Raw genomic sequence first — 26,997 nt, 5'->3', positions numbered from 1 at the left:
CCCTCATCGATTCATATAAATACAAAAGACATCAAATGACGACTCGTGTTGAAAATAGTAGTGAGAAAGGTTCTTCAGTTCCTAAAGTTTGGGCGAGTTCCTATAAATTAGGACAATTCATGAAGCAGTTTGACGGATGTGCTAGAGTGGGAGGCTAAGTTTGTTGTCTCCTAGTGCGAGTTAGTTTTGGAAATTGACATGCAAAGAGTCTCAGTTCTAAATTGGGACTAGAAGAGTTACAAGAGTCAGTTTGACTCAATTAACTCATCAATCACTAGTTCGACTTCCAAAAATAAAACTTGCCAGATTTAGCTTATTCGATTTGCTTATAAGGAGGACAAAGGTACTCATTGTATCATTTTTTGTGAGCGTGAGTTCGTGAGACCAGGTAAGTGAGAGCACGAGTTTGTGCGCAGAAGCTTTTGTGCGAAGGGCGTACTAAGGAGAAACCTATGCGCAGTTGATAGAGGAGAATTTCCTCGGGATTTGCACAACAAAATAGGGAAGCAAGATCAGGTTTTTGGGTTGACTTCGACTCTCTTGGAAGGCCGAATTCTTTTGTTGTTGACCGAGCTGCTTGGAGGGCATTTTGGAGTTGCTTTGACCAATGTTGACTTTCTCGTCAAGGCTGCAGTTGACTATTGATTTGAGAGGACTGTTTTGGGCATGTAATTCTAATATTTGTGCTCTATCTCTCTATCTCTCTCTCTCTCTCTCTCTCTCTCTCTCTCGTGTTAAACTATTGACGAATAATAAGGCGATTTGATCAAAGGATTTCCCCACATTGGGGTTTGTCCCTGGCATCCGCCACATCTACCTTTTGCACATGTTTTTATGTTCTATCTACATTTACTATCAATGTATTTAACTTAATGTGATTGCTACTGGATATAATTGGAAATTGTCATCGGGCTGCTAAAGGAACATTGAAGTAAATTGTGCTAAAGCATAGAACACACCATTGATATCTAAAATTAACATGGTATCAGAGCTCACATTAAGACAAAGCTCAAGCAAGACTGAGGAAAAGCAATCACTAAGGGAAGTTCTTGGACAAAGACTTGGAACTAGTCCCAATGACGACTACATCTTTCCTCAAATCATAGGACAAACTCAAAGACAAATCCGACTATCATGCATGGAAGATGACTCTAGATTTGACATCGGAAGAAAATGATGCCATGGACTATGTCAAAGGAAGAATAACAGAGCCTCCTTCAAATGCATCCACGGCTACACAAACAAAGTACAAGAAAGGTGAGGTTAAAGCTAAGAAAATTATTGTTGATTCTATCACAAGCCTTTGGTTTGCCTATATTTCTGATTTGGAAACATCTAAGGAGACGTATGACAAGCTGGTTGGGATGTTCAAAGTAAATAATGCAAATCAAGTTCTCTTTCTCAAGAACGTGTTGAAAGACATCACGATGGATAGAGGAGAATCCATCCAATCCTACTTCATGAGGATTACTGAGATCAAGAATGATCTCCTATCCATTGGAGAAGTCATTGGTGACAGGAAGGTCACACTTACTTGGAGGCCTTACAAGAGAATTGGATTCAAGGTTGAAGGTCTCTATCGGGTTGGAGGATGTCCATTGGGAGCAATGACTTTTGATACTTCTCTTCAATCTGAATTATGGCACCAGATATTTTCTCACCTTCATTTCAAAGCCTTACATGATCTAAGGAAGATGGTCACAAGTATGCCCGAATGCGACATAAATCATGAAGGTGTTTGTCAGGCATGTGAAGCTGGAAAACATACAAGGGGACCATTCCCCTCAAGTGAAACTCAAACCACCAATATTCTTCAATTGGTCCATTATGTTTTCTGTGACATCTTTGGGTGGATATTTGTACTATGCTATTTTTATGGATGACTTCTCCTGCAAAACATGGATCTATTTCTTAAAGAAGAAGGATGAAGTATTCAAATGGTTCCGCTCTTTCAAAGCCTTGGTCGAGAATCAAACAAAGAAGAAGATCAAAATATTGAGGACCGATAATGGGACGGAATATGAGTCAAATGAATTCAAAAACTATTGTAGAGAAGTTGGCATTAAGAGGGAGTTGACTGAATATACTCCTCAACAAAATGGTGTTGTTGAAAGGAAGAATCGTACTATCATAGAAGCCACTCGCGCCATGCTTTATGACCAAGTTCTACCGAAGTTCTTATGGGGAGAAGCTTCCAACACCGTTGTATATGTTAAAAATAGATGCCCAAATCAAGCATTGAACTTCAAGACACTCAAAGAAGTTTCCACCAGTAAGAAACTTGATGTTTCTCATTTTAGAATTTTCCATTGTCCCGTATATTTTCATGTGCCGAAAGAGAAAAGAAACAAACTAGATGCATCTGGGAAGAAAGGAACGTTTGTGGGCTACAATGAAACTTCAAAGGCATATAGAATCTATGTGTCAGGTCAAAGGGAAGTGGAATTAAGTCATGATGTCACTTTTGATGAAGATTCTGATCTTAGAAATATCTGAGATCTTCCTATCCCTAGGAAGGACAATGATGATGTTGATGCAGAAAAGCAGGATGAAATTCCGTTTGATGAACCGATGTCTGATGTGGAATGTCCGATGGATCCATTGATCTGCGTCCTAGTGAGACCTCTACTTCCAAAAAAAACCTTTGTGGCTCAAAGATACTCTTGAAGATGTTGAGAAACATATTGCACCGAGGGGGACATTTTGTGAAAGCAAGAAGCCGAATAGGTATCAAGGGTACTTAGCCTCCATGAGTACCATTGTACAATTTGAGCCTTGTACATTTGAAGAAGTCGTGAAGCAACAAGTTTGGAAGGATGCGAAGAATGAGGAGTATGAGTCGATCATGAAGAATGATGTCTGGTATGTGGTTCCTAGACCCAAGGACATCTCTGTGGTCACTTCAAAATGGCTCTAAAATATCAAACATGGAGCGAATGGGAGCACTGAAAAGTACAAGGCCAGTTTGTTGCTCGAGGCTTCTATCAAAAGGAAGGAGTATACTACAATGAGATATTTGCACTGGTTGCCCGATATACCACCATTTGTTCGATTATAGCCCTTGCTGCCTCACAAGGATGGAGCCTACACAAATGGATGTCAAAATTGCCTTCTTGCATGGTTCGCTTAAAGAAGAAGTTATGTGAAACAACACGAGGGGTTTGAGGTTCAAGATCTTGAGACACATGTATGCAGGTTGAAGAAAGCCCTCTATGGGTTGAACCAAGCCCCTACAACTTGGTATGAGAGGATCAAGCTATCTTATGAAGTTGGGATTTACAAGGAGCAATGTTGACCCGAACCTATACTTCAAGGTTGAAAAGGACATACCTCTCATTCTGGTCCTTTATGTGGATGACCATCTCATTCATCAATGCAAGAGGGAGTTGGCTTCCGAGTTCGAAGATGAAGGACCTAAGACTGATAGATTATTCCCTAGGGCTGGAGGTCTGGAAAAAGCAAGGTGAGCTTTTCCTTTCCCAGGTAAATACATTGTGAAGCTACTTGAGAGATGTGGGATGGTGGATTGCAAGTCTGTGACTACTCCGATGGAACCCAACTTTAAGAAGTTACGTGGAAGTGTTGTTGGGCCCGAATTAGCAAACCCTACCGAGTATCGTCAACTTGTGGGGGCCCTGATGTTCTTGGTCAACTCTCGTCCTGACATATGCTTCGTTGTGAATAACTTGAGTCAATATATGATCGAGCCTCATCACATTCATTGGATTGCTGCTAAGAATCTCTTGAGATATCGCCGGGGAGAAATCCACTATGGACTGAGATACACTGTCGGAAATTTGAGACTACATGGATATTCAGATGCTGACTAGGTAGGCAATGTGGTGGATCGTAAGAGCACGTCTGGGTGTTGCTTCTCTTTGGGGTCTGCTTCTATATCTTGGATGAGCAGGAAGCAGAAATCGGTTGCATTAAGCACTGTTGAGGCCGAATACATTGTTGCGAGTATGGCATGTTATGAAGCTATTTGGTTGAGGAAGCTCTTCAATGAGCTATTTGAGCACGTCCTGGATACACTTTGACATATGCATAGGATGAGTGGTTCACCTTCTCCTATGGAATATGAGCAAGATGAGTGGTTCACCTTCTCCTGCTATGCCCCAGCACACATCCTACCCATAGAGTCCAGGACTCATGGGAAGTACCTCTCATCTGGCCAACAAGTTGGGAAAAGATCGTTAGGGACCATAGCACTACTGATGGACGCATCGTGTACTATTGTACTCTCTATGACTAGGATGCATGGTGTTCAACAACTTGATCTAGGATTAAGGACGAAATTTTGTCAGTGGTTTAGCAGAGCAGAGCAGGTCAGTGATGACAGGATGGCATGATGATGACAGTTGGATTCGTAGGTGAAATTCTCCCTAGTTGAGAGGGAGTGTTAAAATTGGCAACTAGGGCCAAATTCCACCTTAGGACAGCGCATATGATGGAGATGATCATTGCATTGGATTCCTCTTTTCGAGAGGTCCAATTTTGATCTAAAGATCATCTCATTCTGGCCAGCAAAAATGGAATTTTGAATTTATTCTCTCATGCACAAATTGTCAAGGTCGGCCTCAGTGAAATGTAGGCTCATGAAGCCCAATGGATGTGTCTCCTCACTCTCAACGAAGTGCATAAATAGGAGTGACCTCTCCCTCATTTGGACATCACTCATCTCATCACATATCTCTCTCTCTCCTCTCTTGATTGGTTCGTACAGCTTGAAGGCAGCCTCTCTCTCTCTCCTCTCTTGATTGGTTCGTACAGCTTGAAGGCAGCCTCTCTCTCTCTCCTCTCTTGATTGGTTCGTACAGCTTGAAGGCAGCCTTCCCTTCTTCGCATGTGTGAAAGAGGACAAATTTTAGGACTCTTTTTCAGTAAACAGGTTAGCGTTGACCAAGACTGTTTGACCTAGCATTGACCTCATTCTTGTGGGCAGAATTTCAATTTCTGAAGGCCGCATTGATTGGCACAGTTTTCAAGGTGATTGGGATAGTTTTGACTGGTTTGACTTGAGCATTGACTTTGGCCTTTGACTGTAGAAATTACAAAAGCATTTCACTGGGTTGGTCGAGCTGTTTTTGGGTTGACTTTGACTCTTTTGGAAGGCCGAATTCTTCTATTGTTGACCGAGCTGCTTGGACGGCATTTTGAAGCTGCTTTGACCAACGTTGACTTTCTAGTTTAGGGCTGCAATTCATTGTTGTTAACTGTTGATTTGACAAGACTGTTTTGGGCATGTAATTTTGATATTTGTACTCTCTCTCTGCTAAACTATTGAAGAATAATAAAAAGATTTGATCAAAGGGTTTCCCCACATTGGGGTTTGTCCCTGTCATCTGCCATATCTTGTGTCCTCTTGTCTTGGCTTGTCTTCTGCAAATGTTTTTATGTTCTATCTACATTTACTGTAAATATGTTTAAGTTAATGTGATTGCTATTGGATATAATTGGAAATTGTCATCGAGCTACTAAAGGAACATTGAAGGAAATTGTGCTAAAGCATAGAACATAGCATTGTTATCTAAAATTAACAAGTTGGTATTGTCAATTTTCAAAGGGAGCTAGGTAATCCTCTTCATCTCAAAGATGTTGTCTATGTTTCAGGATTAAAGCAAAATCCTATTTCTGTAGCTACCCTTGAGGGCAAGGGATATGATATCATCTTCAACGGAGATAAGGTGTACCTCCAGCACTTAGCTTTTGGACGTAAGAAGCAAATAGGTGTGAGGGTGAAGAATCTTTGCAAGTAGATATAGGTGCATCCTTGAGCAGCAAGGCGAGGAGAGCTCAGAGTAGAGAAGTGTTGTTGAGCAAGAGAAGGATAGAGCTCTCAAGGCGGAGCCTTAGCCAATATCTCAATTTCAGTCTAAGCTAGTTGGTAGTTAGGTTGACCCACAGAATGACGAGGAGCATAGCCTAGGGCGAGCGGATGCAGCCACTCAGTCAGAAACTCCCAGTATAGGGAGAGTTTGAGCCAAGTGAGTAGAGGATTTGTTTAAGGGAGATCAGGAAAGATTTGGATATCCCAGTATCACCTTCAACCAGAAGAAACAGCCACTGAGGTACATGGTGTACATGGCACTTATCACTGAAGTGATGGACTCGCAAAGCATGGTGGGAAAGAATAGGTCTTCAGATTAGGTTCTGCAGAAGAAGCAGGGAAGTCTTCTAGGTCAAGGGGAGTAGTTGCATCAGCGAAGAACGTGGTAGTATTGGAGACAGATTAAGGTGGATGAGGATCGTCCAGAAGCACCTTCCTCACTAAGAGGGAGTGTTGAAAATAGTAGCGACAAAGGTCCTGCTTTAACTTGTATTTCTAGTGAAAGAGACCACAACCACTTTTTCCTTAGCATGCACAAGTTCCTAAAGTTTGGGCGAGTTCCTATAAATTATGACAACTCATGAAGTAGTTTGATTGATGCGTTGGAGAGGGAGGCTCAATCTGTTGTCTCCTGGTGCGAGTTAGTTTTGGTAATTGACATGCGAAGAGTCTTAGTTCTAAATTGGGACTAGACGAGTTACAAGAGTCAACGTGATAAGGCAATAGAAAGCACGAGTTTGTGTGCAGAAGCTTGTGTGTGGGAAGGGCGTATTAAGGAAAAACCTGTGCACAGTGATAGAGGAGAACTTCCTTGGGATTTGCACAAGGAAATAGGGAAGCAAGATCAAGGTCCTTAAGTGTTTTAGCTTAGGACAAGTAGGGAGAACAGGATTGTTTTTCTATTGAAACAAAGTTGTATTGTAAGAGATCAATTGCTCAAAATTCTACCAATAAAATTCTCAAACAAGCAGAGGGTTTTTGTGTTCCCTGGAAGATAGTGTTTTTTGTCGTTGTGTGACTGTGTTTACTTATGTTCCTATTCCACTGCAAGCAAGTAGAGAAATTATGTAACTTAATGAAAAGAAACTAGTTTTCAAATTGTTCATTAGAGCAGTTCCAGAATCTCATCGATTTTCTACAACTCAAACTCTTTAAAAACTTAAATCAAAGTCCCTTTAAAAATCATACCAACGGTGGCCCGTAAAGCAGCAACGGTTTCTTTTAACCATCTGCTGGCAAGTGTACAATTTCTATGGATTAACAAAGAAAAATAAAATCTAAAGTGGTAGGCTTGAAAATTTTGATGGTTGAGTGGGCTAAGATTCCATATTAGTGGGCACAGTGCGATTCGATACGACAGTTTAAAAGAACATTTTTTAAATTAAAAAGGAGTTATAAATTTTTCGATTGTAATGCAAAGGAATTTTTTTGGAGTTGTAAGTAATTTTCAAGAAAAAAAGAAATGGCCAATATTAATAATTTTAGAATGTCAAAGTCTCATAAGCTAAACAGTAAGAATTTTCCTATCTAGAAATAAAAAATGTAACAAATCTTGTTTTACCATGACCTATAAGAAATAGTTACAAGTACACCTCAAAATCCCAAACCTATGACCAAAGACTATAAGAAGAAAAACAAAAATGCATTATTTCTTCTTACATTTGCCTTGGAAGATGGTATTCTTCCTCATAGTCACAGTATTACCACTGCTAATGATGTTTCGACACAATTGAGGAAATTGTATGAAATTACGAATTTTATTGCTACAAAACAAGTTAACTACTCCAAAGATGGTAGCATCAAATTTTGTTACACGGCATGTTTAAAAGTTACAAGAACCGAAAAATGAATTATCGACAATTGATCAGATATAAAAGATAAAAATTCATCACCAATTTGTTTAATAGCCTACAAATGAGTATCAACATTTTGTAACTTCATTTTGTATGTCTTCACGAAATAAAAACCCTACACTTAAAGAACTTGTAGGCTTACTCCTTCAGGAAGAGAAGAGACTCAAGAAGAATGACCATGTTCTAGATCAAGCATTTGCAGAAAGATACAAAGGAAGAGATTGTCAAGAAGGAAGATCTAATTGGTGTCAAAATCAAAATTGAAAATCAAATTCTTTAAATCAAGAAGATACTTCTGAAAGTTCTAAGTTGTAGCAAGAAGAATGTTATCTTAAACAAAAACATGATGTTAAAAGGTCTAGAGGTAGAGAATATTGTAGAAAAGAAGTGGATGGGGTAGACATCACAATCATTTCGTAGAGAATAGTATAGTGGTTCCTAAATAACCTTCCACTGATTATTTATTTCTAGCTTCTCATATTGATACCTTTACTTCTCAATTTATTTGGTATATTGATTTGGGAGCTACCAAGCAAATGACTGGTCAACAATCATTTTTTTTGAAACTTGCTCTTTGTGATAATGAGATGATTATTCTTGGCGGTGACAGTTCTCATGAAGTTCAGAGCAAAGGAGACGTACCCATGAGAGTTTCGAGGGATAGTATTAAAACTATACAAACGTTTTGTATGTTCTTGTCTTAACAATAAATTTGTGTTTAGTTAGTAAATCATTGATGAAAACTTTACCGTTGAGTTTGATAAAAAAACATTGTTTGATTAAATATCCTAACCATAATATTATTGCCATAGGATTGTGTTCGAATGATATGTAAAGATTTGATGATGTTCCACAACAACAAAAAGCTTTTCTAACATGTTCCACTTCAGATAATCAATTATGGCATGAAAGACATTGCCATCTCAATTATTTTTATTTAAATTTGTTTCATACCTGGTGAATAGATTGTCAGATATTGAAGAAGACCATGGAGTCTCTGAGGCATGTCTAGCAAAAAAGCAAAATTGGTTCAAATTTAATAACTGCAAAACAAGGGAAACTCAAGTACTTGAATGGATAGATTTATAGTGATGTTTGCAGTCCCATGAGAACCCAATCTCTTGCAGGTGCTAAATATTTTGTCAAGTTCTTTCATGATTTCTCACGAAAAAATATGGATGTATTTTTTACGAACAAATCTGATGCCTTCTCCACTTTAAGCAATTCAAAGCCATAGTTGAAAATTGTCAACAAATTAAAATGTTTTGAAGTGATAAAGGAGGTAAGTATGAATCAAATCCTTTTCGAGATTTCTATCATCATGGTATTCAAGAATAAACATCTATTGCCAAAAACACTTCAACAAAATGGGGTAGAATAGAGGAAAAACAAATCTATCACGAAGATGATTGTGTGTATGCTAAAAGGGCTTCATCTCAATAATTATTTTTGGGCTAAAGTAGTGCAGATGACAATCATAGTCTGACAAAGGAAGTCCATGGACAGACCCCCATGAAGCTTGGTCAAGAAGGAAACCAAAGGTAACCAATATCAAAGGTTTTGATTGTTTAGCATATGCTCATATTTCTTATTCAAATAGACATAAGTTTGAGGTTGAATAGAAAATGTATTTTCATTGGATATCGTATTAAATCAAATGATATAAGTCATATGATCCAATAGACAAAAAGGTTGTTAAAGTAAAGATGTCATTTCGATGAAAGACATCCACATAATAATACAGCCAAATGGAAAGATGAAGCTTTGCAAGGTAATGATGATAAGCATGAGTTCAAAACTGCGATTACATATAGGACACGTAGAAGAGAAGAGGAAGAAGGAAAAGTAGTTTTGGAAGAACAAGATTGCAATCAAAAAGAAATGATAGTCAATATTTGAATGAAGACAATCATTAGAGACCAAAACGGTTCTATGGAACCCTTTAAGATGCAAAGCCAGATAAGATACAACAAGTACAAAGGAAGACAAGGTCAAAATCACCACATCAAGTAAATCTTACTTTGATGAGCAAAGTTGTCTATTCTTATGATCCAGTTTCTTTTCATGAAGCAAACCAAAAACAAGAATGGTGAGAAGCTGTGCAAACTGCATATGATGCTTTAATAAAAAAAGCACACTTAGAAGTTAGTTGAATTACCCTCAACAAAGAAATTGTGTTACCCACCACCTGTGGGTGATACCCATAGGAGAATTTTTTCTCCTAGATTGTCTTCAGCCAAAAGCCCCCTTGCAGCGACCAGGTAGCTCAATGTGCCATCATCTTCGCCACCTAAACCTGCAATTATATGCCCTTGCCCATCTGTTATGATCATATGTTTGAAGGCAAGCCTTCCAAACCCGAAGGTATGGCTTTCATTATGTAGTTGGGTATTTTTGCTTACTTATCATGGACACTCTTGGGCATGGATTAAGGGGGGGATTCGGCGAAAGTAATGGGCTTGGTTTGTACTCTTGTCCCTTTGTCCAACTTGGTGGTTAACCTCGTATCTTAGTACAGAGGGATCTCCTCTATTGGCTACTAGCTTTAGGGGTGGCACTACATGGGAAACCCTAGTTTTGGTTGCGCGGTCCCACTTCTCGACATCACTCCCCCTCCACTCATTATAACCCCTTTTCACATATTTCCCATCTAGGTTGACATTTGTCCATTGGGCCCACAAGGAGTTAGCATTCCCCTCCCCTTGTCCACACTTTGGGTCAAGCTTGGAACAATGCCTCGGAGGTTGATGCAGCGAAAAATAAAGTTAAGAGAATAATTTGGCCACTTGCAACAGGAAATGTATCATGGGCAAAACCAATAAAAATTTAGCACGTGGGCAAAAGCAAAACATGAGCTCTACCCCTTATCATGGCCATCACCCTGGTTCCTAGGGCCCCTATATGAGACCCCTGCATCATTAAGGAACACATGATTGTCCCAACCCCTAGTGGGCGATGAACTGCCCAACCTTAAGGGGGTATTCACTACCACATCATTCACATAATGCCCTCATTCCCTGGAGCCCCGAGAAATTATAAAAAGAAAAATCAATAAAGGGAAAAAGGCATATGAAGAAGGGATGGAAAAACAAAGGATGGGGTAACTCATGAACAACAATTACTCCCTCCTACATCTATACACCCATGTGTGGACTTCCCTCATTATAGCTACTGTTGTACCATGGCATGTGGCTTGGAGCCTTCCCCTGCTACCCCGCTCTGTTTCACCATCATTTCACATGACACCTGCCATTTGATGGGTGTACCATGGACCTGTCACTCCCTTAGAGGTTGAAACCACCTAATAGGATCCTTGATTAACCTCCTTAATGGGCCTGAAGACATATGTACATTCTAAAGCCCATTATGGAAAGGCTTGCCACTATGAAGTGCCCACTTGGTTCCATGATTTGTAAACTCATTTGCTCAATTGCACGAATGAATTTTTGTACTGGATGGCGAAGAGACGCATTGGATCTTATACAGGATTGCAAGTGGGTCCTCATCTTAGGGCTTGGTCTCCCTATACGAGATCCAAACCCTCCATAGGATCTTGATGGAATTTGTAGGGTGAGCGTTGAGAACCATGGGCCTCCACTATAGCAAAGAGCAGATAGCCACGCCATGGAATCCTTAGCACCAATTATTGCTTGCTTGTGTCCCACTTGTTCAATGATGATGATGCACCTGGACCACCTAGCCCAGTTGGCTACACACTTGGCAGTCGATCCATAGCCCATATGGGGTTTGTCTCACCTAGGGAGGCAAGGGAGGTCTTGCATCATTATTCTAGCCCTTACAGATGGAGCACAGGCTTGTTCGATTCAATAGGAGACCCATAAGGACGTTCTTAGTGCCCCCACAGCGACTTGGGAGCACCACAAGTCATTTGCTTGGAGATTAAGGGGCCACCCACTTCATCACTTTTACTGGAGCCCTCCTATTCATTATGGCACATGAGGGACATCAAATGGCCTTCCAACGACCCTTCTAGCTACTTTTCTATCATTTTAGCCCACTTGAGAGGTTAATCATTCATGTTGTGGAGCTATTTGGTGGACTTGTCACCAAAATACAGTTATTTTACACATTATTTTATTATAGGGGCATCATTAGGCTAAATTAGGCCATTTGAACTCCTTAAGGATTGTATAAATATAAGAGAGGAATTCTCTCTCATTCATCATCAATTGGATTTGGGATATATCTTTCTAAAGATTTCGGACCTGCAATTTATGGAATGATTTAGATGATTAAATGCATTTTGATGTGTGGAATATTTTCACTATCTCTCTTGGAGCTTCTATTTGGCAAGTTTATGGATGGATATACTCTTTTTGTCATGTAAGTGATCTATTCATGCGAATTTCATAATGTTTCATGTCTAACGTATGGAATGTTATGTCATGGTTTTACTTGTGCCTTAAAAATTGATATGAATTTATGAAACACTTGTAATCTTGGCTCTTCATGACAAATTTTCCTAGCGGTAGGTTGTGCACCTTTTACCTTGAAACTCCAAATCTTGCATTATAAAAGTCTAAAGTTGTCATGTAGCTATATCTATTATTAGTGAAGTTGCTTCTTTAGGCCTCCTTGGAGAGCAAAGTTCCCAAATCTTGATCATTTTGACTCCAATATTCCCAATAGTCAGGCACTAATCCTAGATCCTTGATTGCCAACCCTAAAACATTTTTTTCTTTCATCTAAACTTTTGCCCTAACCCTAGACAACTAACTAGGGCCTAGTGTGAATTGTGTTAGAGGGAAACCCTTGGGGTGTGAAGTGGTACATTGCTACACTGTCCTTTCCTCCAACTACCCTCAAAGTCTCAAGCAATTCCTATGGCTAGTTTGAGAGAAATCTCAAGCCCTAGCTACAAGATAGTTTCTATCCTTCATCTTCTTGGTTAGTAGCATTTTCTAGGGTCATTTGCTATCAAAAGCTCATTGGAAGTTCATCTCTCATTGACCCTTCTTCTCATCCTTGCATCACCTAATCGTATTGTTGATGACTATCTTAAACCCTAAGTCCTACTTGGACCCCCTTGGTCTCTCTTGTGGTCCCAAACATTTGCATGCTTGTTATCTCACAAAACCCTAAGAGAGGTCCTCCTCCCTTTCTAGGAAACCTTGATCTAGGCATAACTCTTCTATTGAATATCCTTTCACCTAGGTCTAGGCCTCTTTCCCTCGAGCCTTTCTTGGAGAGCCCTTCTTTTGCGTCTAAAACAAGCAACCTATTATCTGAGCCTCTCCTTCAAATGGGCTTTGGAAATCACATTGTACATTGTTATTGACCTCATCATTCTAGTGGTTTCCACCATAAGGGGACTCCTCCCGTTGTTGAAAATCCGTAAAGAGAAGGGGATATTGATTGTGGTGACAGTGGGTCCCTGTATTGTTGTTGTTATTTGCTCTAGTAGTTGTCACTTAGGAACCCCCTAGGACCCCTACTAGATTGAGCGGTAACAGTCGTAAATGTGTGTATGGCACAAAATTCCAATCAAATGGTTCCATTGATAAATATAAAGCCAAGCTAGTTGCAAAATGATATTCACAAAAAGAAGATATTTATTGAGGAAATGTTTACTCCTACTACAAAATTAATAACACAAATTGTCGTTAGCTTTTACAATATTGTTTGGATGGTAGGTACACCACATGAATGTTAAAAGTGCATTTTTGAATGGAGATTTACATGAAGTATATATGGAGCAGCCTGAATGATTTGTAGTTGATGTAAAAGAAACCTTAGTATGTTAGTTGGTGAAGGCCTTGTATGGACTAAAACAAGCCTCAAAAAATTTCAAGAGAACTGATTTTGACCTCAAAAGAATCTCAAAGTAAAATGTGAAGAAATTATAATTACGATTTTATATGTTGACGACTTGATAATCATTGGCAGCAGTAAATCATATGTGGTTGTTGGAAATCATTTTAGAACAGAAGGAAATTGGCAAATATACATTTGAAAAACAAAATTGCAAAATAAGCTCACGGGAAAAATTTAACCCTTAAAATTTTCCCTGTCTGAAATCTTGATTATCTTGCTTCTCATCATTTAAGTTTTAACCCTCTTGATTTTTCCAAGCAAACTATCATTAAAATTCCCTATACAAGACTTTCATATTCTTTTAGAATACAAGAGTAGTAGAATACAATTTTCTTCCTAGTCAAAGTAGAATCTATGGTCAATTCAGACTAGTCAACTCGAACCTACAGTCAACTTCTGCAGTCAAATACGCATGTGCAACCTATTGTCAACAATCAAACGACTTGGTCAAAGCTCGTCTAAACAATTCAGCCAACCATCAATCAAGCTCAGTCAATCCTCCACACGTGCAGCTGTCAAATGTTGGTCAAAATCGATCTGCGCTCACATGTGCAAGCTCCAAAAGGTGTTGGTCAACTCAGCCTCACACGTGCGGCCAGAACAAGAGAGATACAGAAATGATGATGATGAACCAAGACAACAATTTTCTCCTTTAGTTGAATTTATTCTCCACTAGAAAGGATTCAATGAGCTTGATATGTTGATGATAATATGTCTCACATCTTGTCTATTCATATAGAGCTCTAATGTTGAGTGGAGACCCATCAAGGTGGCTTCTCATCACAAGAAACCCCTTCACTAATGGAGACAACATCACAACTCAACATTAGACTAGAATTGCTTACCTCATTGTTGGGTGAAAAAACCCAATAAATAAACAATTCAAACCTGCTCTATAAAAAATAGATCACTCCATCTCAAAGCATCATGTAAGCATTGTGGGCCATTTACCCTTAGCCAAATCAATATGGTCCCATGGGTAAATATATCAATCTCCCCTAGTCACATCAGCGTTATCCCATGGGAGAAAGTCTACCCTTGGGACATTTACCCCTAACCAAATCAACCTGGCCCAATGCGTTAATGTATCATTTCCCCCACTAGTCAAATCAGCATGGCCCATGGGAGAATGTCTACTCGATGTTGCAAAAACATCAAGTAAAGGTTGATTATGATTTCTCAGTGAGTATTACTCTATTTGCCAAGTTCATGATGTAAATATTCATGCACTTAACATAGTTTAATAGCTAGCATACCTTTGATATTAAGTGAGTGTATGACATGCAAAGGACCCACTTCAAACGGTCTCTCTCCTTAATCTTGATTCTTGATTAGGAATTAGATACCTTGGAACTTTGAACACTCCCTCTATAAACCTCTTAATTTGGAGTTGGGTTCTTTTTATTTGGTACTCCTTACAACAATGCACTTTTTTCTTCTTGAAACCATGTGTTAATATCATAACATAAAAAATGCATTCCATCAAACTCTTCTCTAACTTCATTGTTAATAATCAACTTAATTTTTGGGGATTAACCTAATTTGCACGATATAGGGAAACAGGGACAAGTTTTCGAAATGGGTACAGGTACGAAATGTGACGCCCTCCCCCAAATTTTGGAAACGAAGAAATGCAATCATAATACATACATGATACATTACGATTTATTACATAATTAAATTGTCCAATGTCAATGCATAAACTATAAGTCTCTAAATTTATATCACATTTACTCGTGAATGATCACCACATAATGAAAATAGCAATATCAGAATATCCAAAATCAACCTTTATTATATATCCAAATTTCAAAATCAGCCTTTATTATATACATGAGGCTACAAGTACAATAAAGACTATGTGGCTGCAAGTACTATAAAGACTAAAGACTAGTCCTCATCATCACAATCCTCATCAAAAATAGAAGCAGGAACATGCTCAACAGTGGATGGTGGAGCTAAAGAAGATGAATGGCCAATTCCACTTCTAGGCTTCCAGTCCTCAATATTCAGGGCAACAAGAGAGAGCTCCAAATCAAGACTTTCTAGACCCACATCCCATTCTTTAGAAGGACCACCGCTATATTTTGGACCCCTACGAGATGCAAGGAGAAGGTTGGAGTGCACATAAACAAGATCCTTTGCCTTCCGTGAGCCCAACCTGTTGCGCTTCACAGAATTAATAAAACCATAGGTGCTCCAATTCCTTTCTACTAATGAAGAGCTTGCCACTTGTGAAAGAACACGAATGGCAAGGTTTTGCAAATGTACACCATTTGCTCCATGACAAATCCACCACCAAATTGGATTCATGGTGCTTCTCTCCTCCAAAGCTGATATATCTAAATAATCATCTAATCCTGCAGCAAAATTGGCAAATTCATCCTTCACCTCCCTGTGTAGATGAGCTAGAAACATTCTCATCAAATATTTTTTCACCCCATTAGCCACCTCTCTATCCTTATGGGGTGCCTTCCTCTTCACATTACTTTGAGCAATAATCTCCTCATCATAAAATTTGGGATTCAAGGCATGTGCTAAAGTGTGCAATGGAGTGTTGAAATTGTTCCACCTATCAATAATGATTTTTTTTACTAAATCAGCAAAATGATCATCAACGAATAAAAGTTGTGGAGACTCTTGTGAAATGATTTCCATAGTTTTATCAACCATGGTATCCATGCCATCATATATCTCTCCTAAGAAAGGTTGGTCAGTGTCAGCATTCTAAAGAAACTCAAATGCAGGGGTTGTGAACTTTAGCAAGAAATATATCTTCTCCCACCACTCCTCATCAAGGCACAATCTATGCACATATATCCCCGCTTTGAATCTCCCAGCCTGCACTTAGCCCAGAGTTGACTCACCACCATAGAAACTAATGGTTTCTTAACCTCAACAAGGTGGCGCAACATTAAGAAGTTTGAGGCATATCTTGTCTCGACAACTTTTAACAACTCCAATTTCGAGTACTCTCGAAATATTGCTTGAGATTGGTAGTGGTTGGTGATGAATTTAACAATCTCCCTTGCTTCCCGTGTAATTTCCTTTATCCATGGAACCTTATTGTCAATCTCCTCTAATAAGATCAGATCCAGATTATGGACAATGCAGGGTGTCCAAAAGGTGTGGTCATACCTCCCCTCAATAATTAAACTTGCAGCATTGCAAACTGGTGCATTATCCATGATAACTTACACAGCCATGTTAGGTCATATTTGTTCAATAGATTTTATAATAACATCAACAAGGAACTGTGCATCTTTTACCTCTACTGAGCAGTCTTCCGCCTTTAAAAACATTGCTCCTTTTAGTGAAGTGGCAATGATATTTATCAATGGCCTGCGCCTTGTACTATCCATCCATCTGAGACTATGGTAACCCCAAAGCTACTCCAAAAAGAATGAATTGGTGATAAGCTAAGTTCTGACTTTCTTATGGTTGGGCCCCTTGTAACTTGTGGGGGCTTGGTTAGCTACCTTTATCATATCTTGTCAACGAACAACATTGAATGAGATACCACATGCATAGATGCACCTAGCTACTCTGCAATCAACTTCTTCTCTCGTTTGCACATTCACCAATTCAGCGATTTTGTTATCTTAAATTGAAGCGGATGCCCCTCTGGTATTTTTGGATGGTGGTTGTTCTTGTTGTCGAGTGGCTCTCCTCTTCCTTACTTCAACCACAATCCTTGGCTCAATGTTTGGTGGAGCTTGAGGAGTAGCTTGATAAAGCTCTTCATGCTTTCTTTTAATTCCATCTGCCTCATCTTGCTCTCTTTGATATGCCCTCCTCGCCAATGGGTTTGTTGTTTTTGTGCAACTTGCAATCCCCTATCCTCCTCCATGCAAAAGATGTGCCTTCACTCTTGGGTAAGAGCCCTTGTACGAATTACTGCAAAGATTACATTGCCATTCCCATGAGCCACCACCTTCCACATTTTTGAAGCTTCTGAACATGCCTCCAAAGAGTAATATTCAGCCCTCGGTTCGACTTGGGGGTTAAACTTGCACCTTGGTTGGGTGCCATTACTACAAAAAAAAATGTAAAGAAAAAACGTTTTTCACATTTTTCGAAGCATAATCCCTCGAAAAATAGAAGAAACAGTGGAAAAAACTAAGAAAATGAATGCTTCTTACCCAAATTAATTTTTTGTAGCTGAAACTACCCCAAAATACCACGAAAGAGTAGAAATATGGCTATAGCTGAGCCAAAAACCAAGAATGTCATAGCCAGAAACTCCCCTCTCCAAATTTGTTTGTGAAATCTCTTTCTCTTGCTGCTGAAATCTCCTTTGCTCACTGTTGAAAACGCCCTAGTTGAAACCGCTACTCTCTTCCTTTTTTCTCCTTGCTAAAATCGTCTATCTCCAAGTGAAATGACTTGCAAGAGCCATCTAGAAGCGCATCCAAAAGTTATTTTATTCGCCAAAAAAAAAAAAAAAAAAAAAAACCACTTAAACGCTAAAATGTGGTCGTATGACCTAGAAATGTGTTTCAAGCCGTACTAGGCCACGTTTCCTCCACGTGAAACGTGGCAATACGGCCTGAAACGCGTTTCCAGGCCGTACCAAATGTGTTTCAGTGTTTCCATACCATTTCTGCCCAAAAACAGCCTCTGGCCCAACGTTTCCTGCGACATAATGATTGAAACTTAATTTTAAGTCACCTTTTTTCTCCACTAATTCAGCTTCTAAGGCAGTAATTTAGAAGGATGGCTTCCTGGTGCCGTGAATTTGTAACTAAGTGAGGGATCACCATTCCTATGACTTCTAAACCAACAGGACTACAAATCTATTATGGTGGTTCCCAATAACCATCTTTATTTCTAGGCATCAATACTGTTTACTGGTGGTGAAGAGCACTTCTGATCTTGACAGGACAACCTAAGTGATATATTATTAATGTGATTAATGAGGATAATTTATGGTTTGGTTTCAACTTTTGTCTCACCTCATTCTTGCTCATCTATGGGTCACATTCAAGTCTGGTATCCACTGTTACACAGATTAGTATTATCCACTGCTAGATTTAGGGAATTTGATGGCCTCAATGCCAGCTAACACTGTATTTAAGACTGCAATAGACATCTCATGCATCAGGGTTCTCCAATGCACCTCAACAGAGTTTTCCAAACTTGTAGCACCTACTGTACTTTATTTTGGTAACTATATTTTCCAGATAAATAACCTAATTTATTTTACATATGGAATCCAATGAAGAATCTTATATTCCCGATAACACTTTCCTAACATATGGAAATGCAAGGGCAAGAGATATGGCCTGAAATATTCATCAAGTCTCTTTCCATCACCTCTACAGAACACGAAATTAAATCAAACGCTCTTTCTAAGGAAACCACAATTTCAATGGATGATAAGGACATTGAATATCACAAGTGCACCTCCAGGAATCACTGGAAAATGCATATCTTGTCAATAGCCTTCCCATGTGTGAGATGGATGCATCGTGTATAAAGCAGTGAAACAGGAATCGCCGACTTTGGCGATGAATCGTGAGTCATACTCGGCTCAGCGGCTAAACGATCCGATTAGAAACTCTGCGAGTCAACTCGCGTTGACCGAGTTTGACTCGTGGTCAACGCGAGTTTGACTCGCGACTCTGGCCATTTAACTGATTCTGCGTTTTTTGGCGAGTCCGCCAGTTTTTTTTATCGGGTTTTGGGTTTCGGATTATGGCGGTAAGGCGTTTATAACTATCTCAGTTACGTGATAGCGTTGTTTCATTGTTTCTGACTTTCTCACTATCGATTGGCGTTGAGTCCGCAGAGCTGCATTCGACGCCGCAGAGCCGGATTGTTGAGTACCTGCGTGAGCCGCCTTCAGCCTTGAGGACCGAGGTAACCTGCGTGAAGTTTGAACGGTTACGTATTCCGCAGAGCCAGATTGCTGAGTACCTGCGTGAGCCGCCTTCAGCCTTGAGGACCGAGGTAACCTGCGTGAAGTTTATTGACAGTGACTTGACATATTAAGTTTTAAGTTTTAACTTTTAACATATATATTATAAAGCTGCATCCGAAAGAAAAATTACCTTGGTTCCAAGACGATTGCTGGCCAGCTACCATTAGACGGGTGCATTGAATTTATCATCACACCGCAATTGCATTAGCACCATCGTCCCACTGCCATCGAATTCGAAATGACTTGCGCATATCCTAAAGTAAGGCACTGGATTATCAAGCCACAACTTGACAAATTGGCATCATATCTAACCGTTCTTGTCCAACAAGTGAATGCACCTTACACCTGGATACATGACCATATGGTCTGCTTATGTGGAAGACGTGCCTATGTCGAAAAAGTTTGGTCCAAGCAATACTCTTGACATTGTATGAATAAGCAAAGCTATCCAATTTGTGAAAAAAATCACATTCCAATCATGCACCAAATCTCTGACCTTTTTTGCCACGATGTCTTTTCATCATTGAACCAGTTATAACAAAATAACCAAACATTCACCATATATTAATTGCACTACTGATAATAAAAAGCAGGGTTTTGCTGACCTCAGTAAGTTTTGCCTTCAATTCACCAAGTTCTTTGGGCGCCTGTTGATATGTGAATGTAAAAAAATGAGCGTATGTTACATAAGAAGGCCACCTTTACGATAAAGTCAATCTTGACCATATTGAACAGCATGTTATTTCTTATAAGGAGAAACCACAATGTTTAGACAACTAAGCAAACACCCACATCTGTACATACTGATAGAAGCGTGACTAACTAGAAACAAGATTGTATAAAGTTTAAACATAACACTCACCGCTTCAAACAAGCCAGTATTCTGTTTTCCACTGTCAGATGCCCTTGGAGATAGGCCCTCTTCTGATCCTTCAGGAACTGGAGAAGGAGGTTGGGGTGGAGGAGCATAAACCACCCTGAGCTTGCACTCCTCAACAACCTTCCCATCCTCCTTAATAAAAAACTATCAAAATTTCAAAACAACAGAAATTGGATCTCAGAGCTGAGAACTCAATATTATCAAAATTCCTTCTCTGGATTGGAGGTGCCCTACTTTCCTAGGTAAACACTCTCTGTTCAGGTTGACAGTTGGAAGTTGGAACTCAGTATGTTCAGCAGAAGTCCCTTCATCTTCACATAAATCATGGTCTGGCCCTTATGTTGACCATGTCTTCTTGAATCTGCCTTATATTTGAACTACTAAATTCTAATGCTCTCATCCATGACCGAAGAAAGAGTTAACTATTAAACAACAGTAGGGCAGCCAAAAGAGGTGCAGCCCTACAGAGAAAAATAAACCCCAGCACAAGTACACTAGAGAGAGAGAAATAATCCAGATTCCAAGCACAGGGTTATGCTTTTATTGAAAGGCAACATTTCTATATGTTTACAACTTTACTGACATCTGTCTTCATTTAATTTTTTTAATTTCTAGCATATTTTAAATTTTTGGATCATTTTTAAATTTGATTTTGTGTTTCTTTCACAGGAGCCACAAATTAAATAGAAGCCAGACTCCAAATCTTAACAGAAGCCACAAATTAAACACAAGTTCAAAGCAACAACAATGCCGAGAGAGCGGGACTTTGCTTGGGCTTATTGTGACAAGATTCCCGGAAAATCCATGCTCCTTTGTAAATTTTGCAAAAAGGAATGTAGTGGAGGCATTTATAGATTCAAGTTCCACCTTGCACAAATACCTGGCCATGATATAGGTATTTGCGGCAAGGTTGACGACAATGTCAAATACCAAGCAGCCTTGGCCCTTGATATGTTAGAGCAGCATAATGCCAAGAAAGCAAAGCAAAATGCTGAAATAGGAATTGTTGGAGTTGATACTTTTTCTGCCACTAGCCCCATGTCACCTCAATCTGTTGAATCCTCAATGCCATTCCCAAGTTTTCCACACATGCCTCCAAGGCCAAGTCAAACTCAAAGCCATGCGAGTCCTTCAACTCCTTCCTTCAACACTAAAGGTGGAAACATAAACACCTTTTTTGCTCCCCGCACAAAACCCGGTTCCCAACCTACCTTGGATGGCACTGGTTGGAAAAAAAATATCTATAGTCAGGCAAGGAAGGCCATTGCTAACTTTTGGTACTATTCTGACATACCTTCCCACTGTGCCAGAAGTCCTTATTGGCAAGCTATGATTGATGCAATTGTTGTTGCAGGTCCAGGGTTCAAAGCCCCTACATCAGAGAGCCTTAGGACAGATATGTTGTTAGAGAGTGTTGAAGATGTCATCTTGTGCTAGCTGAGTTTCGTTCATCATGGGTAGAAATAGGGTACACCATCATGAGTGATGGATGGACAGATCAGAGGAATAGAACTTTAATAAATTTCCTTGCATCTTGTCCCGCAGGCACAATGTTTCTCAAATCAGTGGATGCTTCAGACAAGGTTAAGACTGCCCAACTTATCTGTGAAATGGAGGAAGTCGTTCAAGAAGTGCGAGAAGAACATGTTGTACAAATTGTCACCGATAATGCAACGAATTATATGGCTGCTGGTAGACTTTTTGAGATGAGGCACCCCACTATTTTTTGGACCTCTTGTGCTGCCCATTGCATAGATTTAATGCTTGAGGACATTGGTAAGCTTCATTGGATACATGAGGTTGTGGAGAAGGCAAAATCCATAACCAAATACCTATACAACCACACTATTGTCCTAAACACTATGAGAATATACACTGAAGGTAAAGAAATTGTTCGACCTGCAGTGACTAGATTTGCAACAAATTTCATATCTTTGCAATCTGTGGTTGAGCAAAAGATAAATCTGAAGAGGATGTTCTTGGGACCTGAGTGGATGGGATCTAAACATTCCAAGACCCCTGAAGGCATCGAAATTGCTGCACTTGTGTTTAATGATGGCTTCTGGAAAGATGCCGAAGAGATTATTGCTGTGACAGAGTCCCTTGTTAGAGTTCTCAGGTACTTCAAGTCTTTTAACTTTTTCATTTTTTAAATTTCATTTCAAGCTTCTTTTTATTTACAATGTTTCATATTTCTTTAAATTTGGATGCTTGAACTTTCAGGATGGTTGATGGTGACAAACCCGCTATGGGTTACATTTATGAGGCGATGGATCTCGCAAAGGAGGCCATCAAAAGAAGATATGGGGATGATGAGACAAAGTATATGCCTCTTTGGGACATTATAGATGCACGTTGGGATAGGCAATTGCATTCCCCCTTACATGCTGCTGGGTACTTCTTAAACCCACAATATTTTTATGATAAGAGCAAATTTAATGAGGATGGGGAGGTTGGCATTATGACATGCATGGAAAGGTGCTTCCCTGATCCAGAACAACAAAGTCGTGTCTTTTCCCAACTACAAGATTATAGGGCACCATCTAAATTGTTTGCCTATACCAGTGCTATAAGACAAAGGTCTAAGATGTTGCCAGGTACCCAGCTTGAAGGCTTCATCAATTCATTAAATTTGTCTAAACTTTATTTTGTATGTTAAATGTTTTATTAAATTTTCTTTTCTTATTAAGTTTTTAGTATTTACTATTTACTAATTTAGTGCTTCTAGTCTTCTACTCACAAACCCTTACCACTTGCTAGGTCTTTGGTGGCAAAACTTTGGTAGTGATACGCCAAATTTGAAGAGATTTGCCATCCGAATCTTAAACCAAGCATGCAGTGCTTCATGTTGTGAACGCAACTGGAGCATGTTTGAGAAAATACATTCTAAGAAGCGCAACCGATTGACACAAAAACGCTTGAATGACCTTGTATTTGTCCATTACAATCTACGACTTCGCAACAAACAAATACAAGGTGAGATTCGAGAGCTTGAATTTGAAGGTTTCATAATCTAGTTCGTACTTTAAAGTTTAAAGTTCAAACTTCAAAGTGAAATTTTAATTCACATTTCAATGTCTCATGATAATGACAGGTATGGATCATTCACCAATCGACCTTGAAGAGATAGATTTGCAAGCTACAAATGCGGCAGACTAGGTTCAATTAGATGAGCCTCCTCTTTTAAGCCTTCATGACTTGGAGAACTTTGAGAGTCAAGCAAGCGAAGGAGTGGAAGGAATCGCTTCTAGTTCTCACTCTTAAGAGTCTTAGACTCTTAGTTGCTGATTTTTTTCTGATTAGTATGCAGTTTTTAACTTTTTTGTAAACTTTTAGAAGCATATGCTTCTAAGAACTCAAGACTCAGTGCTTTGGATCATGTGTGGACTCATAACATATATGAGATACTTATTTATTCATGATATTTTGGACATCTATTGATATTATGCATTGTTTGGACATGCCTTTACCCAATATTAATGAAAAATGGTTTTTTTAATTCAATATATGTGTATATTTTTATTTAATGAATTCAACGATTTTTTGCCGATTTTTTCCCGATCCGATTAAAACTCTTCGCTCTTTTGCCTCGCCGATTTATTGCCGATTCCGAGTCTGGTAACATTGGTATAAAGCCCTGACCTTTGAGTTTTTATCCTTGGAATCATCAGATTCTGCCAGTTGTAGTAAGGTCATTTTCATATCAGCAAGTTGTGGGGTCCTTGTGCGAGAGGAAAGCTCTAGTATGTTTGTTAACATCTTCACCTAGTTAACCATCTTAGTTAGACTTTTTGAAATTGCAGTTTGGTTTCAGCTGGCAGCAATGTTAATGATGACGAAAATTGGTAGATAGTGAACAGAGATTGTTGGAAATCTCTCAGTGAATGAGGATATCCAAGAATCTTTAATAGGTTGAGGTCATTGGAAGCAGAGGAAACTGAACAGCAGGGGAACTATGAAGAAGACAGCTCTGCCACCCAGATTCTGATAATCTCTCAAGGAATCGGGATATCCAAAGATCTGAAGGAGTTGAGGTCACGGGAAGCAGAAGAGACTGAGCAGCAGGAGAACTTAAATGAAGACAGCTTTGCCAGCTAAATTGTTTGAAAGTTTGAATCGTCAACCTGAAACTGGAAGACATGGTTTCAGATGCCAACGAATCAGAAAGTTATACAGCCAATCTGCATTTGACAGATAACAGTGACAGAAATGCATCTGACTCTTCAGACTCTTGTCAATGGCAGGCTAACTAGCCAGTGTATATGGCTGCAGGTATCATTACCTTTGAAATCAGGGTGAGGTGGGGTGTGCATGCAGAAGCAGCAAAAGAGAGTGTCACTCTTATTCACATATATATAAACACCACACCCTCATATATTATTCATATAACATACTTTATAATATTATTTGTATAAAATACTAATATATTATTCTGGAAAAACCTTTCTCAACTGCCACAATGCCATTTCAACTTAGGTCAATGTGGACAGATATCTTCTTAAGGTTCACCCCGAATCAGTAATCTGCCAAGTGTTTTACCTGTTTACCACAAACTGAATCAATTTCACATCTTTTAAACCGGATGACCCCAAATCATCACTAAGACTCACTAACCCCATGGCTCACCTCCTTTGACCAGCAATTGGTCTTTAATTGACTGAAACAATTGCGGAGTAACCCATTTGGGAATGTAAAAATCACTTGAATGTTCTTTCTCATCAGCAATAACTAGCAAAAAGTTGAGAAATTGTCCATAGTAAAGCCAAATCACCTTTGACCAGTCAAACTAAGTTCAATGCATGTAATAGGACATTTTTTTTTGTGCTAAATTCATCTATTTCACAAAATTGGACATCACCATTTGCCCTAAAGAACACATAACTACTGTGTAAAACACCCTCAAATCCAGGTAAAATTTCAAAGATCTCTGAAAAACTACTGTCTAAAACACCCTCAAATACAGGTAAAATTTCAAGGATCTATGCATAGCTTTCAAGCATACAAGCCATGGCAAATTCTACTACTCACTAAAATGCTAACTATAAATGTTTGACAACATTTTTGTAAAAAAATTCAAATTTCTATGGAAATTATCTAATTTATAAAAAAATTGATAACTTTTCAAAGAAAAAAAAATTATCCTATAGAAGTTTGGGCAAACACTCATTTTTAATTGGAAAATAATTTTTCAAAGAAAAATATAAAATTTTGCCTCTAAAGCTTTCCCTGCTCAGATCAAGAAACCAGCTTTACCAGCATGTTCAACACAAAAAACTGAATCTAACATTTCATCAACTAACAGTAGAAAATCACTATCTGTTTCACCCCTTGACCAAATTTTACCACCCATTTCATGTGACCAAGAAACTGAAATCAAAAATTCAGTTTATTTTGCAACTCTACGAATATCAGATTCCCATTTTGCACTTCAATGACAAGTTGACAACCAATCATGCTACAATTATTACTTAACCTCATCTAAGTTGTCTTAACACAGTGATGGTTATCCAGTTGATTGTCTCTCTTACAAAACATATCATTGTATGTATCTTAGCTTCTCTGTTACCCCTTCAGCCCTTAACACTATGTTAGGTGGTCAACCAGGTGCTTCTCTCTCACTAAACATATCAGTGTTTGTGTATCTCATTATTAAACATTGAATAATATCAATCTCTCTCTCTCTCTCTCTCTGCAATTTCATTGTGTGTGTAATTTAATAGCTCTATTTGGAAACTTCACAACTCCCAGCAAATATAAACTAACATACAAAATGAGAAATTTGCAGTTAAAAGGACTTGATAGTAACCAACCGGTTATGAAAGTCTGATTTTTCTGACGCTTCAGATAATTTCAACAATCCATAACAATCCTGCAACAAATTTTAATAATGCACAAGATGAGGACACACTAAAGGGAAACAGATATGTGACCAGATTAGATAGACACACAAAATATCTCAGATACACTTCTAAGAGAGAAAGGATTTCCTTACATCATTTTCATAAGAAATTTTCTCCAAATTTGAAATACCACGAAGAAATTGTGTTTTAACTGCAGGATCAATTTTTGGAAGCTCCAAGCTATGATTATTTGGATCAAAAAGTTCCCAGGGGCTGTGTTTGTGAGGACCAGATGAATCACTCTTGTACTGGACAACGTATCTGTCCCATGGACTATCTGGGAAATCAGATGATTTTGGTTCAACATTTGTAACTCTCCCTGCCCACCAACTTCCCCCTTCACCACCCTCAGATCTCCACCAAACATGACACCTATCTCTATGTGTCCAGTTTCTCTTTAATGCTGCTTCATAGCGACTTTTCTCTACAAGAAAATCAGGGAAATTGGTCAATTCAGGCAATGTCAACTTAAAGCTCTTTCCATAAACATCGGAGTCCTGTCCAATGAATCTGAGCGTCAATTTGCAGCAGGTCTCCCCAGACCCAGCAAACGTGGAATACTCTAGAGTGTCAACATGACAGAATTCCACAGACCGAATAATGCCCTTAATGGTTTTCCAAGGTCCTCTGTCTTGTGGTGCTCTCATTTCTCGTGACATTTTCATTTCCAAATACTCTTGATGCCCCTGCCAAGGTAAACAGCACATTTGTCTAAACAAGCATTACAAGAAACTTGAATTCAAGGTCGGAAATCAAATCTTCAAAGGCAAAAAGTA

The 26,997-nt window shown here is 39.0% G+C and overlaps 1 protein-coding gene across 2 annotated transcripts in view; it reads right to left on the bottom strand.

Moving 5' to 3' along the window:
• Positions 1–26,997, bottom strand: part of LOC149247437 (uncharacterized) — a 135,747-nt gene that overhangs the window by 17,942 nt on the left and 90,808 nt on the right. For both annotated transcript variants that reach the window (XM_089458215.1, XM_089458214.1), the window contains exons 23-24: positions 26,314–26,907; positions 26,132–26,190 (exon numbers count right to left, since the gene is read on the bottom strand). In XM_089458215.1, the coding sequence (XP_089314341.1) occupies positions 26,132–26,190; positions 26,314–26,907 (653 nt within the window). The remainder of the gene's footprint in view (positions 1–26,131; positions 26,191–26,313; positions 26,908–26,997) is intronic.

This window comes from Pinus tabuliformis, chromosome 7, assembly GCF_031772625.1.
Source record: "Pinus tabuliformis cultivar Carrire ecotype Pingquan chromosome 7, CPIR1, whole genome shotgun sequence".
In the NCBI taxonomy this organism is placed as follows: domain Eukaryota; kingdom Viridiplantae; phylum Streptophyta; class Pinopsida; order Pinales; family Pinaceae; genus Pinus; species Pinus tabuliformis.
The sequence above is the reverse complement of the archived record's forward strand: the minus strand, read 5'-3'. Positions and strand labels throughout refer to the sequence as shown.